Here is an 18,276-nt window from a genome sequence, read left to right on the forward strand (position 1 = left end):
CTGTTAACTCAACTAACTTAATCAAACTCAATTGCCATTTCTCTAATATATGTGCAGCCGTAAAAAGAATTCTTTATAGTTTCTAAATTCGAACCGGTTTCTCATGCAAATAAGTCTGTCGACAGAGAGCAGGCTGAACTTTAAAAAGGTAACAAAAATGCAAATTTAAGCATTTGGTCACTTTCACTTCAAAATATATGGAGTACATAGCAGCACTTCTCAAACACGGAACTCGCAGAAATCTAATATCATAAATACGTTAATGCCTCGTCTATACATTCAACACTTTCCCGCATGCACAGATTTGTTAGAAATTTCTCAGAAACGAGGGGTACGATGTGCTCCTTGCTTAAATCTCCTTACTATGTGCATGTACAGTTAAGTAGTAGTAGCCTTATCAAACTGATACAGAGAGTCTCAGAAGTGACGGGCTTATTCATACAAAATTAAAGGGAAGCCATAGAAATGCACCATTTATGAGTACATTTCACTCATAGAAATGCACTAATTTGCGTTCCCATGAGTGCAAAACGACTCATTTCTGAGTGAGTCTCTTTGCAACTCAGAAAAAGTTCACAGAATCCCATGCCAACTTCTCAGCAGGAATGACCTGATAGAATTTCAAAATTAGATGCAAAGTTCTTTAACAGATGGTGCTGCAGTCTGGAAAACTAAAATACGTTATTTTCCAGTTCCCGGCCGTGGCATTTGCAGGAGTCTCTACGAATTTTTTTTTCTGAGACTACGCCATGTTTCTATATCATATCTTAGTTGCAAATGGTGACAATTTTGAGAACATAGTAATTTCGTTTTTCCAGACTGCAGCGTCATCTGATGCAAACATTTGCAAATTTCGAATGCAAATACAAACACAAAGGTCACAACAAGAAAAATGCCCAACGAGGTAGCTGAAAAAGGATGCCCATAAAAAATATAGATATCAACTGTAACCAAAATACAGCAACTCAATATTGAAGTGGCTGAAAATTACTGTTTTCCCAAGCACAATGCAACAAAAGGTGCATTTTAACGTTTTTATTATTATTTATTTATTTTTTAAATGAGCCTATCAGTTTTGGGACAACCTATATTTGTAGTAAATACCCTGTGTAATTAATTAATCTATATATATAATATTGATTTTCTGTCTGTCTGTCTGTATATGTTCTCTATACAAATCTGCAATTTTTGATCGATCTTAGCCAAATTTTGCATATATACCAAGCGGGACTCAACTTTAACTATAGGCTACTTTAAAAGTTCGTCAGAGCTGGGAAAATACCCAAATGGACCAAAAATTGTGAGGCAACAATAATTTTTCTCGGCCTCATCAAAGAATTTCAGAATGTTTTCTTTTTGGTCACCGTGATTCCCTAGCAATGTGTTTCAGACATGCATATGCTTTTACAATGATTTGTCGCTTCTTTAATGCTGCCAGTATTATGTATAATAGTTTATTCCTTTATAATGATTTGTCATTCTTTCAATCCTCCCAGTAACTGAAGAAGACCCGGGCAGCGCCTGGTATTATAGCCCTAGTCCCGTATAAAATCTGAAAGATGTTGACTTTTATACGCGATAAGAACCTTACGTTAGCAACTCCATTTTGGTTGCGTATTTAATCTTCATACTTCACTCATTTTTTCTCTCATATACTTCATTTTAGATTTCTTGAATCACAGATTTCTTGAGTTGGATAGGATCAGTCTACCTTTAAACAAAACAAAAAAAACTTTATTGTTCTCAAAGAAGGCAGCTGTTTCAAAGACCTTAGTTGCTTTTAAATTCACGAGAAAATTTTTCGAGTTGTTTTTAAGCCATTGGAAAAGAGTGCTAAAGAGTCAAGATGAATATATTCAGGGCTTCGGTAAGACCAATTACGTTCGATGAAGCTTGCGATCTGAGGATGTTACTGTTCGGTAAAGTCGGCGAGAGTTTTGACGACGCATGGTTAAAACAAGGTCTGAGATTTGAGCCTCGGAAACCCTGTCACAGGCTAGTACAGATGTGTGGAGGTCCTTGCGGGGTGATTGCCTCAGTGCAAGCGTTCGTCATGTATGATCTGCTCTTCAGCCAAGATAGAATAGCAGGACCAGACGAAGAATTAGATTGCTCCAACTTCAACGTGAAAAGAGATGCACTCGCACGTGCCATGATGAGTATCTTGATGCAAGTGTCGCGGTTAGGAAGGGTGCTGATGGTTTATAAGGGACATACGGTCGTACTGAGTAGCAAGGTGATGCGGAACTCTTTCAGAAGAGACAATCACATCGAATATCTGAATGTGAGGTCGTTCGGGAATAAGGAAGAACTGCTGGACTACTTATTCAGCTTTGCAAATCATTACACGCATGACATGAACGGAGGCGTCGTCACTTTCTTGTATTCCGTCCTCCTAACCAAAGGGATCCAGAATATACGTAATGAGATGGACAACGCAGAGAGTAGTCTCATCGGAGACAATGACGGATATTGCTCTCAAGAACTGGTGAATCTTCTCCTGACGGGCAAGGCAGTGACAAATGTTTTCAATGGAGAAATGACATATTATAATGAAAATGAAGAGGTGCCGAATGACGGGAATGGTGATGCGACACCGAAAGACGGGAATGAGGGCGTGACGTCGAATGACGGGAATGAGAACGTGACGTCGAAAGACGAGAATAAAGATGTGACGTCGAAAGATGGGGATAAGGACGAGAAGCCGGAAAACGGGAAAAAGGACGCGAAGCCGGAAGACGGGAAAAAGGACGAGAAGCCGGAAGACGGGAAAAAGGACGCGACACCAAAAGATGAAAATGACGTGACGGTGTGCAAAGGAATCCCTCGTCGGAATAAGATCGGCCTCTTGTCGCTATTTGAATACCATGGGGCGTTGACCATCGGATCCTTCTACAAAAATCCGTTGTACCCAATATGGGTTATAAACACAGGTAATCACTATTCCACCCTATTCGGAAGGTCGGTGGATATCTTGGCCGAAGATTTTAGAGAGCCTTTTTGTCTGATTAACGTTGACAACATGAGTAGGCGAAGGTCCGAAACCACCGTAAGGGTGAATCCGGTGGCCGTATCCGATGACGACCCAAGCAACAAAACGGACGATAATGAGAATGAACCGAAACCGATTGAAAAATGTGTATTGTGCCGGTGGCCGAACGCCAAGGTGGAGACATACGAAATGTGACGATTATCCCCATCGGGAACAAATATATTATGTCAACATGTTTTCTTTTTAGAAATTTATGTTCAAAAAACAAAATTAAGTTCATTGAGTTTTACGGTTCGTATCTTTTGACGATACATTTTTTTTTTTTTTCCTGAATCATTTTTAGAAATTTTCATAAAAATTTTTTTACATGTGTACATTTAATTTATTAAAATATCAAGTTTTAGTGTTTCGTCATATTTTCAGTGGAAAAATGATTGAACATTTAGTTTTTAATTTACCAATTTACCATTTTTTTACAAACTTAAAATGAATAAATTTTGATTTATAATATAATTCATTCAATTTTTTTTAATTTATGAATTTTTTTAGTGATGCAATGAATTTGTTTCACGGGCCGATTGAATATCATTCATTACGCATCATTGGAACTCCAGAATTACAAATCAGTTGTATGTGATTTTCATATTTTATTTTTTCTGACTTTTTTTTCTTCTCCATCATATACACTCAGACCTCAATAAAGTGGAACCTCTCTATGACGGAAACCCTTGAGACCGAAAATTTTGTCCGCTAACGGGGAATGGTCATTAATAGGTAGAAAAATACATTGAAGCTCGTTGACTTAATTCCTGAAAGTATCCGTGAACTGGTATGATGACCACCACTGACGGGAAGTGTCCGTTATGGGAGGTTCTACTGTATGATATATATCATTTCTGGCTTCGCTTTTAAAGTCAGTGACTAAAATTTTGTGTAAGAATCACCACATATAATGAGCTTACTCATTATTGAGTAAACCCGTTGGTTTTTTTTACTGCCATTTTTATTCGGCCCAGGGGTGACGGTATAACGAGGTCTGACTGTACTTGTATATTCTGTAGAAGTGGCTCCCAACATTTCATAAAGATCCGTTTCCACGGGGATTAAGTAATTTGGTAGTTAACTAAATTTTAAGTCGTCGAGTATGTAGTTAAAAATGTATGCAGACGTTAAGGGGCTGGTTTCACGGATTCAGTAGCGTTGAATTGTTAAGTAGTTTGATGGTCAAGTAGAAAGTGGAATAGGAACTGGCCTATTTTTTTCATTAAGTAGGCACAATGCACCAGTGGGCCTGGCCTGCATACATTACTTGATTATTTCGTTGTAACAGTTTTATGTGCTTTTGACGACTTGAAATTTAGTTAACTACTAAATCACTTATATAATAGGTGGATATCGTAGACTAAAGATATAATAGACTGCGCACGCTATTCATAAAACTTGTCGAACGTGAAGAAAAGATAAGCAGTACTGTCGGGGAAAGAACAGGTTCTGCGCTATTACATTTGGCGCGTTTTCGCAGAACCTGGTGATTTCGTGTTAGCGCTAGGATGTTGCTGTAACCCAGCGGTTCTCAACCGGTGCTCCGTGTGAACTTCCCGGGGCTCCGCGGCCACTCGAGAATAATAAAATAAATCAATAAATTTGATAAACAAACAAAAAAAAAAGAGGCCTAAAGGGTACCGCCATATAAATAATGTACTAGAAAGGGCTTCTATAATTAAACAGGGCTCCACCATAGAAATTATTCACTGAAAAGGGCTCCGCGAGTCAGAAAAGGTTGAGAACCGCTGTTGTAACGAAATTTGACTCGATCAAGTTGATGAAAACTTTCCTTCATTTGTTGAATGAATCTCATTCATTCTTTTGTAAGATATTTAGGGAGTGTCAGATTTGAAAAAATAATATAAACAAATGTTGAAAAACTAATTTTTTTTATTTTCCATAAGGGATAATTCCTAATAATTTAAGACTTTTAAGTTTTTAAATCTTATTTATATGGTCGATCTTTATATATATATATGTATCCTATTTATATATATCCTAATTTAAATATCCTCTTCATTCACTTTGTCACTTTTAATTTCGAAAATTTATTTATACTATGGGTTATTAAAACAGAAAAAATTATCTTTCCAGAACATTGCAATTACTCTAATCATACATTAATTATTAGTATATAATTATAATGCATCATACTATGTTATGTAATGTAACACAGTCACGCTCATGTCATATTCAGTCATGAAACAATATTCAAATAATAAGTAAAAGTTCATTTATATTCCTGAAAAATCTTTTATAACCTTATCACAAAAAATGTAAGCACTTACATAATGTTTCAGGAATAAAATAAACTTTTCAAGAAAATTACAAAACCTCATCAATAATTTCTCTAAATTATAAGAAATGAAATTTCGTGTAGCTTATATATGTAAAGGGCCGCAACTACAGGAGTGCAGGAGTCTGGTGTCTCGGGCGCCGAACCAGAGGGGGCGTAGATTTCACCAATCAACCCCCTCCTTCAACATTACATGGGGGCACCAAAATGCGCTCTTGCCCCGGCTGAACAAACATCTAGTTGCGGCCCTGTATATGTAATAATTTAAAGTATGTGGCGTGTATATATATATATATATATATATATATGTGTGTGTGTGTGTGTGTGTGTGTGTGTGTGTGTGTGTGTGTGTGTGTGTGTGTGTAACCTCTACGCTCCTGAAGTATGCATATGTGAATCTTCATTTTTTAAGGTATTAAATAGTTTTTAGAATGATTCTTTTTTCAAGTAAACACACTTCTGAGGTATTGACTTTCACGTCTTAAATCAGAGGGTTGTAATAAAGATTTTTTTTTGTTGTTTGATGGCATTTTCACATGCAACAAAACACAAATCAATCAATAAAAAAATTTCTTTTCTCGTATATAATAGTTTTATCTCAGGCGTGAAGAGGGGTAAAAATACTACTATTTTTAGTGGTAGTTATACATTTTTATGCAAAAACTGCCATTGTCTAGATGCATTTTATTTAAATAAAATATAACGTATTTGTCATATATAAATTCTCTGAAAAGCATATTTTCTTCAAGTTGAGCAAAACTCGAATGAAATCACTAGCTCGCCAAATCTCGCCAAATCTTGCGGAGACGTATGTTTCAGTTAAAACTTAATAAAACTCACTACTGCAATAATTTATTACCAAAAATTCTATTAAAACATTTAACAATGGCTCATGACATTTGAATTTTACCAAAACTTGGAACTTTAATTGAATTAAATCCAAAATGATATCATTAAAAACTGAGACTACGTCAGAAATCCATTGAATCGTCATTATTCCAATTTTTAATTTATAAGAAGGGAAATAAGCAAAAAAAGTTATCAATTGTGTCTAATACTGGTCCCCGTTTCCTAAACCATTCACAACATCCGAAAGCTGCGCAAGTGTTGACCATTCTAATCAAAAATAAGACAGCACGTGTAGATCGTCATACGAACAGCCATAAAGCCAGGTTTTCCTAGGAGAAGGCTTTCCACGCTGCACACTGCGCAGAAATTTTACTCCTAGGAATACCCGGCTTTAGGAAAGCATTGCCAGCGAGATTCCCTGACCAGCCTTTTGACCGGAGTCACGGGACTCCGATCCTTTCTTCACATTGTAACCCCTGACAAACCAGTCACGGCCCAGACTCTGTCCCTCCAGGGATGTAAGCCTTTAAAAAAAAAAAAATGGTGGAAGCGCCGGGTAATTTGTAACCCCTCGCACTCTCTCTATACTATTATTATTACTCTTTGGTGGATATAGAGGGTGGCGTAGGGTGCGATCGCCCCCCTCCCGTTCATTGAAAAGTTTGTATTATTGGCATAGGCGAGAGGGCGAAAATAAACACCACTTTCCCCCGTTTACTATATATATATTTCCTTGGTTATCCTCCCCCCCCCCCCGTTCGAGATGTCTGTATTCGCTTATGATCACTTAACTCATGTAAACGGGCCTAAGTGTTCTTTGAAAATGAGTAGGAACCTTTCATTATCTTTAGAAACACATTGGAGGTTTTTCTCAATCTCTGTAAATACGTAGGTAGGTGCGTAGAAATTTTTAAATTTGTAGATTTGCTCAATATGTAGAAATATGTAGGTTGGCGGTTCCTTGAAATGTGTAGGTGACTTTTCTTACCCTTGGCCATGTGTAAAGTGTAAATATGCGTAGGAGGCTTGCGTTATCTATAAAAATGCCCAGGCAATTTTATTTACCTGAAGAAATGCGCGGGCGAAAAGCTTGCATACCCCCTTCCCGTATACTTTGGCACAATTAGGTTTTTGTCCGTTCTTAATTTCTTCACTGATTTCCATAGCCGTTGATAATTTTAATCCGCAACGGCTAAGCGAAATAAAAAGATTATTTTTCGTGTACCATGGCTATCTCCGTTTATCGGGTCGCTCTGCTTAGAGCAGTGATTCCCAACGTGGGCGTTAACGCCCCCTGGGGGCGGTAGAAGCTACGGGTATGACATAGGATTTTTACTCTTCTAAATATTGACTCTTTTACAAGGTGTGTCCGAGTTGTCTAAAGGCAGTGATGGGGTGAAAATGGTTGAATACCAGTACTGTAATGCAAAAAACACGAAAAACACTTTTTTTCGAATCAAAATAATTGGACATAGAAACAAACGCATTAACCATATTTAATAAACTTCTTGTATCAAAAATCACGCCGATAGAGTACACAAAAATAATACTGATCTCAATGTGTCTGCTTCTCCTCGAGAAAATAGTGATTTCTTTAATTTCCATTCGAAGTGCACAGAGTTGAAAAACACGTGCAAATTGCAAGAATCACAGCCACGAATATATATTGCTCCAGAAAAGCACTTTTTCCCCCTTATAAATAATGGCTTTCTTGCAGCAATTTGAAGAATCTCTCATTTCAATACCTAAGAGGGATGAGAGCATTACAAAACAAAAATAGTTTGCTTATTTCTAGTGTTTAGCTGAGATTTCTTAGTTTTCGTAGGTGTTTGATATTTATTCCGAGTCCTTGCGCTATACTAGCATTGTTTATTTTCTTTACTTTGAGACGTAATGCATTTCAAATGAAAGGATTTGAGGAAAGATATTCTCGAACCCAAAAAAAAACCCAAGTTTTTACTATTTTTCTCTTCTTGCTTCGAAGATACGAAACGCGTATGCACACAATTCCCGTTTCGCTGTACTTGATTGATTAAAAGCCCGGGTTTGTTTAGACTGAGATGAATGAATTACTGGTGCCCTTTTGATCAAAAATTTAAATCGGAATTAGAACCGATTCCTCATCGGAAAGTCTGTTAAGACTGTATTTTTACTCAAGCTTTACTCCTACACCGTTAGTGGGTGAAACTAACGAATTCCTCTCGCAGGTATTTATTAACTTCGTTCTCCGTGATTCGAATACTGCTGATCGAATCTGCAATCGAGTATCCGGGTCCTTTCATTTCTTTGGAATGATTTTTGCGAGTCTATTCTATTATTCACTCTTCAATTTGCGAAAAGTGTGAGGCAAAGAAATTTGTTTTTTTTCCCTCTTTCTTTCTTCTCAATATAACATAACACTTGAATTATTTCTTGTGATAGTGAAGAGAAATTAAAAGCAAAAGGGGGAAAATAATAATGATGATGATAACTGCATCGACATTTTACTTATCAGCTCATTGGAAGATTGAAGCTCTTCAGTTTTTAATATGCTTCTTTAAGCTTAGATATCATAGGAGTTCACAAATTTCATAGGAGAAATAGCAAATTTCAAAGCAGAATTTAAAAAACAAATTTCCATAGTAATATAGGTATCCCTCGCTTTACGCAATTTTGAAAAGTCGATTTCCGAAATTCAAAATTTGGTGTGTAACTAGATTTTAGTCCTGAAAATGGGCTTGCAAATTAGAGGCATGACGTAATTAAAGAAACAAATTTCGTTGGATTTGATGATGTAGATGAGACATCTATAGAAGAAACGCTGAAATCCATCTGACCAGATCTCATTAATGAGCATCTTTTGGTACACTTCACTCATAGTTGGAAAAATTGACGGCAGATGGCAGCGCTACACATAACAAGCATTACACATAAACAGACTTCATGTTAGGTTCACAACACATACATGCACAATTTCCAGCATGGCCCAGGTCTTCTTTCACCACCTCCTAAAATCTCTTCATTGACACAGAGCGGTGGAACGTGGAACATGATCTAGTTAGGAGGAGGAGGTAACACATCGACAATGCCATCAGAATTTTAATCGAAGGAAACAATCCTAATGAATTTAGATTTATCATATTTGCAAGAATTATTCTCTAAATTTACTCCTAAAGTTTTTATAAAGAGAAGGATAGTCAGCTGAATCTCAACTGCTTTCATTAAAAAAGTTATCAGCCAATCATCAGTCTCTTCAGAAGAAGAAAAACCATCAACATTCGCTAGAATCAATAAGAAGTAGTAAAGAGGGAGAGAGAGAAGTGGAAAATATATTAATTAAATTCATTCATATAGCCTAAATTGACGAGGTTTTTCTGTCATAAGTTTGAACAATTAATTTATTCAAACAAATTATTTTCTTGCTGGAAGTTGTTGTTTTTGTCCTAGAAAACATAGCGGAAAAATAGCGAACTGTTGATCCTAGAGAGGCATACTTACAGTAAGAAAAATTATCCAAATAACGTGTAGACCTCAGATACGTCCATTCATATTAGAGTTGTATAGTTATTAAAATATAAAAATTAACTATTTATACGGACACCCTGTCCTAAAAAGCCAAATTGTAGAGTTGTTGCTTTGTCTTTTCTGAGGCCAATGAAAAATTCTACGTTTCGAAGTGCACTAATCACTGAGTATTTGAATTCCAATTTGGAGAAAAATTGGGAAAGAACAGCATAAATAATGCAAAGAAGCTTTCTGAGTCATATTTTGCTGTTCTTTCTCAATTTTTCACAAATTTTTGAATTCAGATATCATGGAATATTGCACTTAGGAACAGTAGGCCTCGGAAATGAATGATTACACTATGACAAAACACAAACCATACCATATGTGTTTGGATACGGAAATACGATCACAAACCAAAACCTCAGTTTTGGACACAAATATTCATCGTGTTCGTGTGTGGAACTCCCTTGTTTAGCAGCACAATATGAACCCCCACCATCAAATATGACACATTTTTTCTCGTTGGAATTATTAGGGTCTGTGTAGCTTATATAGTCTGTTGTAATTTCGAGATGTCATTGTGAGTTGGCATTCACTTCGAAAAAGTTTCTTCACAGTGAACAGAACACTGAATATGTATTCAACTACCAACTACCTCGTTGGGCGTTTTGCCTGTTGTGGCGTTGTATTTGTATTTGTACAAATACAGGTCACGAAAAATCAACTTGTCCAACGAGATGGTGGAAAGAAATGTAGAACATGCCCATAACAATTTATAAGAGCGATTTGTGTGTTCAAACAGGAAGTATTATTAGAACATAGCAAAAATTGCTATTGTCACTAGAAATAACGAATGTAAATATTCTTTTAATAATGGTGCGGGCCGCACAAAATCACGCCGAGAGTCCGCTGTTGGCCACCGCTGCTGTGTACATACCGTATTTAAAAGAGCCTCTAGTTGTAGAACAATTGCTGTTCTTTGTTGGTACGTAGGCGCCATCTGGTGTGAAGACAAGTGTGAAGAAGTGATGTTATGAAGAGTTCGCCCATATGTGTCATCACTTCCAAGTTTCTTAATCTGGTAACCCAGCGGTAACCTCGGTCCAATACCGCAAAAAAAATTAAAATAGCAGTTCAGTTTCGAGAAGAAAACTATCAAGTTAAGTATAGTGGCGCCGCCTGTTGTGAACAACTATAAGTGAGTCGTTACTAAGAAGGCACAAGCGTGCGTCCTCATTTTAAAGTTTTCAAATATAGTAACCCTGATTGTATCTTCTTTTTTTTTTGAAATTTTAGTGAATGGAAAAAGCATTCACTTGATCGCGTCATCAGATAAATGGATGAATTTTTTGCCTTTAAACTTTAATTTAACTTTTCCAGCGCAAAATTTTAGTCTTTGAAGCTCAAAGCTGTAAAAAAAGCAATGGGATTTACTTGGAAGAATGAAGGGCAGACATTTTTTTTTCCTTTCCTCCACCTCAGAAAAAAAAAACCGCTCAGAACTTTTGGGATGAACCAATGTTAATTTGGGCGGCCGTGGCCAACACAAAGAAGCTAGAAAAATACGTAATTGCAGTTTTTCGAATATTGAAGAAACTCACGCTCTAACAGCAGCGTTAATTCAGTTGTAGAAAAGGTTCCCTTATGTAAAATAGTTGAATCTAGAACATTTTTTACGCTCGACGAAATTTATTGTGTCGTGATCAGAAAATATAAAGCTTACCCTCAAAATTTAAAATCACAAAATTTTTCTCAACTTTATCGGTCGAACATTTTGGGGATTGGTTTTTCCTCTTCAAAAGCATACGTTTAGAGTATTTATGAACATTTATCTTCTCGGATAAAAAGAGATAGCCATGAGAGATAAATGTCAATTTCATGTTCTTCTTGAGAGAGAGAGAGAGATTTATAAGTATTATATTTTTCCATCATAGTACGTAAAATTTACTTCTATCGATTTTTATACGAATAACAAATGTGCATATCAATATTTCAAAACGGAACTTACTTTCTAGACTTCCATCGCAGATTATAAAAAAATTATTTTGATCTTTAATGTATTAAAAAAACTAATATAATAAAAAAATTTTTATATCTGTATAAATTAGAAAATTTGCTTGAAATCACATTAATGTAATTTAAAACACTACGAATCTCCGACGATGTTCACAGCAGCAAAATAAACAAATTTTCATATCACAACATTGGACATTCATTTCTCTAATTTTTTCTGTAAATATTTGATTTAGCTTCAAAAGATTACTTCTATCAACGCAATCGTGTCATTATACACATGATAGCAATAGAAGAAAAAGGATAAAGAAATCGCTGAGATTTTAATTTTAACCGAAGAAAACATTTTTGAAATTCTTATCAATCATTAAAACTAAATTTGCATCTAATATTGTTTATTATTCTTGCCTAGTAATTCGTTAATTTTTTTTCTTTTTTTACTTGAAGGAAATTTCGGGGATCCGAAGATAAAACAAAAACATCGCATTCCATATTCATATAAAAAAGAGTTTCTTTTATATTTTATGCTTATCTTAAGCTTTCAAATGCGAGTCCTCCGGGGCGTACATTAATTAAATCCGTTATTTGTTCTTATAACTTCGTTTGGAAGTTATTCAATAATATCAATATCTTAATGAATGAGTGATGAGTTTCATTCAAGTCGAAGATTAGCATAAGTTTTGTTCTAAAATACGAAAAGAAATAATAAAGGATAGGTTGTTTCCTAACAACACTAATCAACGAAACGGAAACGTTGTCTTGCATTATATTAACTTTTTTTCGGTTATTATTACTCGTGTACGTCCGGGTAGGTTAATAACATAAAGTACACAACTGATTAAAGTTAACGTAAAGGAAAAGTCATGCAAAATGATCTCAAATTTTGAATCTGAGAATCATCAGTTCTTTATTTTTTAATTTCTTTCGTGTTTTAGTCAATAAAAAACTTGCGTCTATTCATCATGAAAAATATATATCACTTCTTGATTATTTTTAATTGAATGGTGGAAAGTTCTTGGTGATTTCTTGTTAATGCAGCATGTGCACTCTTGAAGACGTACACACAGACAGCTGCTTTCGATTTCATTCATGATAGTTTTTCCAAATTTTGAATGGCTTTCGAAAATTATTATGTGCGATTTAAAATATATTGAAAAAAAAAATAACTATAAAAAATTGCATTTATGAAGTATAATGTTTTCTGAATAAAAACTAACTCCACAGGATTGAGCTTCAGAAAGAAAGAAAAACAGACTTTGCTAAATTGAATTGTTTCTGTTGGGCTGTTCTATGGTCTGCGATACTGCAATAAAATGACGTCAGTCTTATATCTCATCATACCATGTATTGGGTGATTCCACAATTTCACTTGTGAACCGTTAATCCTAGAGGCATACTTCCAGTTAGAAAAAGCCACCAAACAACGTGTGGAACTCAAGTACGTCATTCATAAGGCAAGGGGTTGTATAGCTATTAAGAAAATAATAATTATCTTTCTATATATACAACCTATCCTCAAAAATCCAATTAAAAAGTTATTGCTCTGTCTCTCCTGGGGCCAACAAAAAGAAATCCGACGTTTCTAAGTGCAATATTCGCAGAGATATTTGATATTGAGTACGATTTTTAAAAAAATTAGGCTTTTTACTTTCTATGGAGTATGATATGATACATAGTATTATGGAAGCAAATGAAGAATCATAACTATAACAAAAATAATTACTTCTATCTTTACATTATTACGTCACAAAGAAAAATGAAAAAAAATGAATTATTTGTTGTGTTAAATAAATAATCAGCACAATGTATAACATAATAGAAAATAAAAAAGCCTAATACGTATCAGCAATTCTATAAAACTATTCAGAAGGTAAATAAAAAATTGTAGCAAATGTTTACCGTCGTCTTTATTATTGGCATGTTTTACCGACAGATAATGATAAGAGCGAACAAATCATTGGAGAAGATCCCTCAAGCAAACGATATTCAATGATTATCCGACATCAAAAAGATCGTAGAAAAATTATTTATTTTTCTTCACGCCTTTCGCTTCAAGCTTTATTTTTTTTTTATTATTATCGAAATTACCAGAATGTATTATTAAAAAAATGTGTAACTCTCAATGCCAATTACAATAATTTTTCTTTCCATGTGATATGATTTCTTCTACTAATTGAATAGAACAAGAAAAACCTCGAAAAAAAATGCGATTTTCGTAAGTTATTTCTGGTTTTTAACCGATTCGAATACCGGTTTGATTTTGCATATCATAGGCAGTACGAAAACATGAAAAGAAAATTACAAATACGAATAATAAGACACTCGTACCCCTCTGGGGTTATTTCTTCACTAAATCGCATAAAAACTCTATCATTTTATTGAAGATAGTTGAATAGACAATACTATAAAATTCTAAAGAAATTCGATGAACGCCAATTCCAGCTGCTATTATGGAAAAAAATTTTAAATGGCTGTAGGGATAAATCGTACCACATGAAGCGTGTTTTATTTAATGCTAAAAGGAATCATTGATGGAAGAAGATGTGACAGGTTTCTAATTGAACCACGATAAGTGATTGAATATAGCCGATTTGATCTCCTGTAAATTACTTGTGCAGTTTTTTTTCAGTAGCAACAATGTGAAAGATTCGCGAACACTGAATTTTGAAATGAGAACCGGAAGGCAAGATACGAAGCAAATATAAATTTATTTTAAAAGTTTTAAAATGATTTAAATATTTTTCGCTTCTCTTTTTACACCAGTATATATATATACCAGTAATTTTATCAAAGAAAAAATTTCACTTTCTTTTGTGTACAAGTTACATAATTATCATTGCCGTACATTCGATATTCTAATACTGTACCTGAGAATGCTTAAATCCTGTATATGTCATAATAGCTTGTGAATATTAACAGCGTCTCTTTGAATCTCTTTTGAACACATTGAGTATCTGTTATTATACTACATTTAAATATCTTGTGAATACCATTAATATATTTTGCAAATATATTTAATATCTTGCAAATATATTTAATATCTTGCAAACATGTTTAATATCTTACAAATGTGTTTTATATCTTACATATAGCTTTAATATTTTGAAAATATCTTTTATGTATAACATGATGCCGCTCTCCACTTGTTGATGCAAGATTTACAGATAACTGGATGTTGTGAAGTCTCATTAACAAGTGGAGAGCGACATCATGTCATATATATATGACAAGAGCTGAGTTGTGCTCGGTTTGAAAGAAAAAAAGAAAGTCGACTCTCATTATATATAACTATCAACCATGTGACTGTTCAATTATAACGACCGGTACGATAAGTCCCAAATTTTTTCATATTCATCCCACGTTAATTTTCAACCAATAAAGACTTCGGCTAACGAAGATGATTCGTTCCGGAATCACTTTCGCTATTCGAAACGAAATTTGCCATAGGTTTTAACGGGAAATCGTTTAATTCGTTCCAGGTACGGCACAAAGAAAAAAACTGACCGGAGGCTAGAATGAAGTTGTTCACAATTTTGGATTAATGAAAAATTACAAGAAGATGAGAAATACACTGAATATCTTTCTATTTTGCGCAATGTTCACAACCCAGTCGGGTTCGTTGGTGTTCTTTTATATGATCTAGTGATCTGGGTGTCTCATAGATGCAGATGGAAAAGATAGTCTACTAGAGTATCAGAATCCTATAGAATATTGTTTTGCACTGAGAGAACGTGTGCACTGGAAGCATTCATGCATAGGCTCTTATTTCTTTCAACGCACGGTTTTTTTCTCGCTTTGAAAAGAATTCACTATCTTCGAATTTCTAGAAAAATACTGAGCAAATCGTTCTGATAATTCGGTCACGTGAACCCTATGCTTGTACTTATAATTTCCAGTGAAAAATTTAGTCACGATGCATTTAGGGAACTGAAAGAAAAAAAATGAAAGAAAGAAAGGTTTTCGATCAACCCTTGTATGATAAAAACTGCAAATGATTTGTAACTTTCAGAAAGTATTGTACTAACTTTGTGCAACATTTCTACATGCGTTTTCGTGAAATAGTACGTATATTCACGAAGGTATAAATGTTTTCTATAAAAATTTTAATTTTTATCGCATGTTTTTTGCTTATAACATGTGAAGTTTTCAACCAATTTTCATAAAATTCACAGAAAATCTGGCACTATACATGTATGTATAGTGCCATCATATGTATGATGTCAAAATGAAGAAACTGAACGTAATTATAAAATGACAAAATAATCGAAATACCAATTTGTGAAAAAAAAATCCCTTATCATCCAAGTACTTTCAGCCAGTAACTTAAATTACAGCTCACGATATCGCGTATATCTTTCTGAATTTTCACGACATTTCAACGGGAAATTTTATTAGAGTTACTTACCCCGGCCCGGCGAATGTGGTTCGCCATACGGGGAAGTGAAGATCTGGAAATTTTATATAGTGTGTGTGTATGTGTGGCAACTAAATTATGAAAAAATAAGATATTTTCTAAGCATGCGCGATTAAAAATTATTCACTGAAAATTTTCATATCTCATTGTGAATAAGGAATTATTAAATTCTAAATTTCCCATTCGTGGTATTCCCATATCTCATGTATAGTGTCAGATTTTCTGTGAATTTTATAAAAATTGGTTGAAAACTCCACATTTTTTATAAGCAAAAAACATGCAATGAAATTGAGTATACGCTCTATTCTCACGAAAATACACACAAGTATTTCACAAAGTCAGTAACAAATTTTGTAGAAGTTACAAATCACTTGCAGGATTTTTTTTCATGCACAGGAGGGATCAAAAATCTTTTTTTTTCTCATTAAATTTTTTGTCGGTTCCCTAAATGCACTCGTGGCTACATTTTCACTGGAAATTATGAGTAAAAGCATAAGGTTCACGTCACCGAAATTTCAGAACGATTCACCAAATATTTTTCTAGAAATTCGAGAAAAAATATCTAAACTCCAAAAAGGATAGACTTTTGGAAATGTGGTGTATCTATCGATAAATAATTTGATATAATTGCATGGGGAAAAAAATCGAGATAAAACATACTATATATGCAGAACTAAATTCGCAGTTATTTTTTAAATTATTTACGCAGCACGTTAATCTAATTTTGGTAAATTTTATGATCCACGATTAAATTCGTGTTTATTCATTCGTGGCGATGTTTCCAGAAACCGCTAATCAAACACGTCAATTCTGAATGAGAAGGAGTAGTGGATGATTTGCTTTGTCCAAAATATCGGACTGGCGTAAGAGTTGTTTTCCAGTTCTCCCGTTAATTGAGCAATGATAGCGAGGCACGTGACCTTTCATTTGCCCGAGGTTCAAAACACATCGGAAATTCATCCCACGACTAATAATCAGGAATGTGTCACTCCACCCATTTCCTATCAAACACTTTCAAGATGATCCTTCATCTCGGTGGCCGTTCAAATCTTCAAGTTCCGTATCAAATTTCTCGGCTGTTAAATGGAAAAGCTTGGAGAGATTACTGTGTTTGTTGCAGTGGCGGATGAGAGTGTGTGTGAAGCACAAATTAGTATTTTATCAAAATTGTCCCTTTGGGAAATTTTTGATTTTCTGCGTTCAATTCCCCGTTGCGTGATTGGATGGTAGAGAGATACTACCCACATGCATTTTGTGATGGAAAATGCATTTGAACTTCCAAAAAATGTGATAAAAATGACGTAAAACTTAGATTTAGTACCGAACACTTGTCATATTTTCAGATATGAAACAAGCTAATAACCGATACCTTCAAGATAATTTTTGTTGTCTCATGAAATTAATTCAATGCACTAGATAGTGCTGTCCAGATCGTTCCCAAAAGCCAACCGTTGCCGATTGGTTGGATGCCGCAGTTTTGTCTCAGAAGAATATGCACAAAAGTAGATATTCGAGCACATTATGAATTGAAAGTTGAAAATCTAGCTTTCGATAACTTTAAGAGGATAAATTTGTGGCGAGAATTTCTTACATGTGCACTTTGAAGTAAATGTACATATATTTACCAAATGTCAAATCATTTACACACAAATTAGCGGAAAATTATTCAATACTATAGCTAGACCTAAAATATATATGTTATGGTAAATTTGATTTTAAAAAAAAATCCTATGATTATGCATAATAACCGATTATTATTCACAGTAACCGACTATTTTGGTAAGTTTGAGAAATATTGTGGGTTTATTACATTTACGGGTGATTATGTATATTCTCAACTATTATTGTGGTTAATGTGATAAATCATCAATCAATTATTTAAATTTTCTGGACATTATGCATAAACTTGAGTCCAGGATGGTGAATGTTGGTTATGTGTGCACATGTTGATAAATATAAAAGAAGATAACATTGTCCCTTTATTTGGCGGTGTAGCTTGCTCTCAAGCGCAACACACACACGAGTTTCTTACATTTCTCAAATAAAGGCATTTTCTATTTTGAGGTCGTTTTGGCATTGACGTTTCTAAGCAACTTCTAAACATTCGACTTTTACTTGTGAGCTGTTCATGAAGTTTCTATATTTACCAGCAGAATGGCTCAAGGGTCTCCTATAAGCCGA

The 18,276-nt window shown here is 34.6% G+C and overlaps 1 protein-coding gene across 1 annotated transcript; it reads left to right on the forward strand.

The window, feature by feature from the left end:
* The first annotated feature begins 1,846 nt into the window (after positions 1-1,846).
* LOC149082836 (putative ubiquitin carboxyl-terminal hydrolase MINDY-4) lies at positions 1,847-3,187 on the forward strand. The gene is made up of 2 exons (XM_089236775.1): positions 1,847-2,549; positions 2,787-3,187. Exons 1-2 carry the CDS (start codon positions 1,847-1,849, stop codon positions 3,185-3,187), a joined length of 1,104 nt encoding a protein of 367 aa, XP_089092901.1.
* Positions 3,188-18,276: the final 15,089 nt, after the last annotated feature.

This window comes from Pholcus phalangioides, unplaced genomic scaffold, assembly GCF_987345545.1.
Source record: "Pholcus phalangioides strain wild (caught in Gottingen) unplaced genomic scaffold, Ppha-v1.0 ptg000009l_1, whole genome shotgun sequence".
NCBI lineage: Eukaryota > Metazoa > Arthropoda > Arachnida > Araneae > Pholcidae > Pholcus > Pholcus phalangioides.

Bases quoted from the DNA above. Each gene is read 5' to 3' on its own strand.
- LOC149082836 (XM_089236775.1), top strand. From the start codon at position 1,847: ATGAATATATTCAGGGCTTCGGTAAGACCAATTACGTTCGATGAAGCT. The intron at 2,550-2,786 runs ATAATGAAAATG...AGGACGCGACAC, and splicing joins CAATGGAGAAATGACATATT to CAAAAGATGAAAATGACGTG.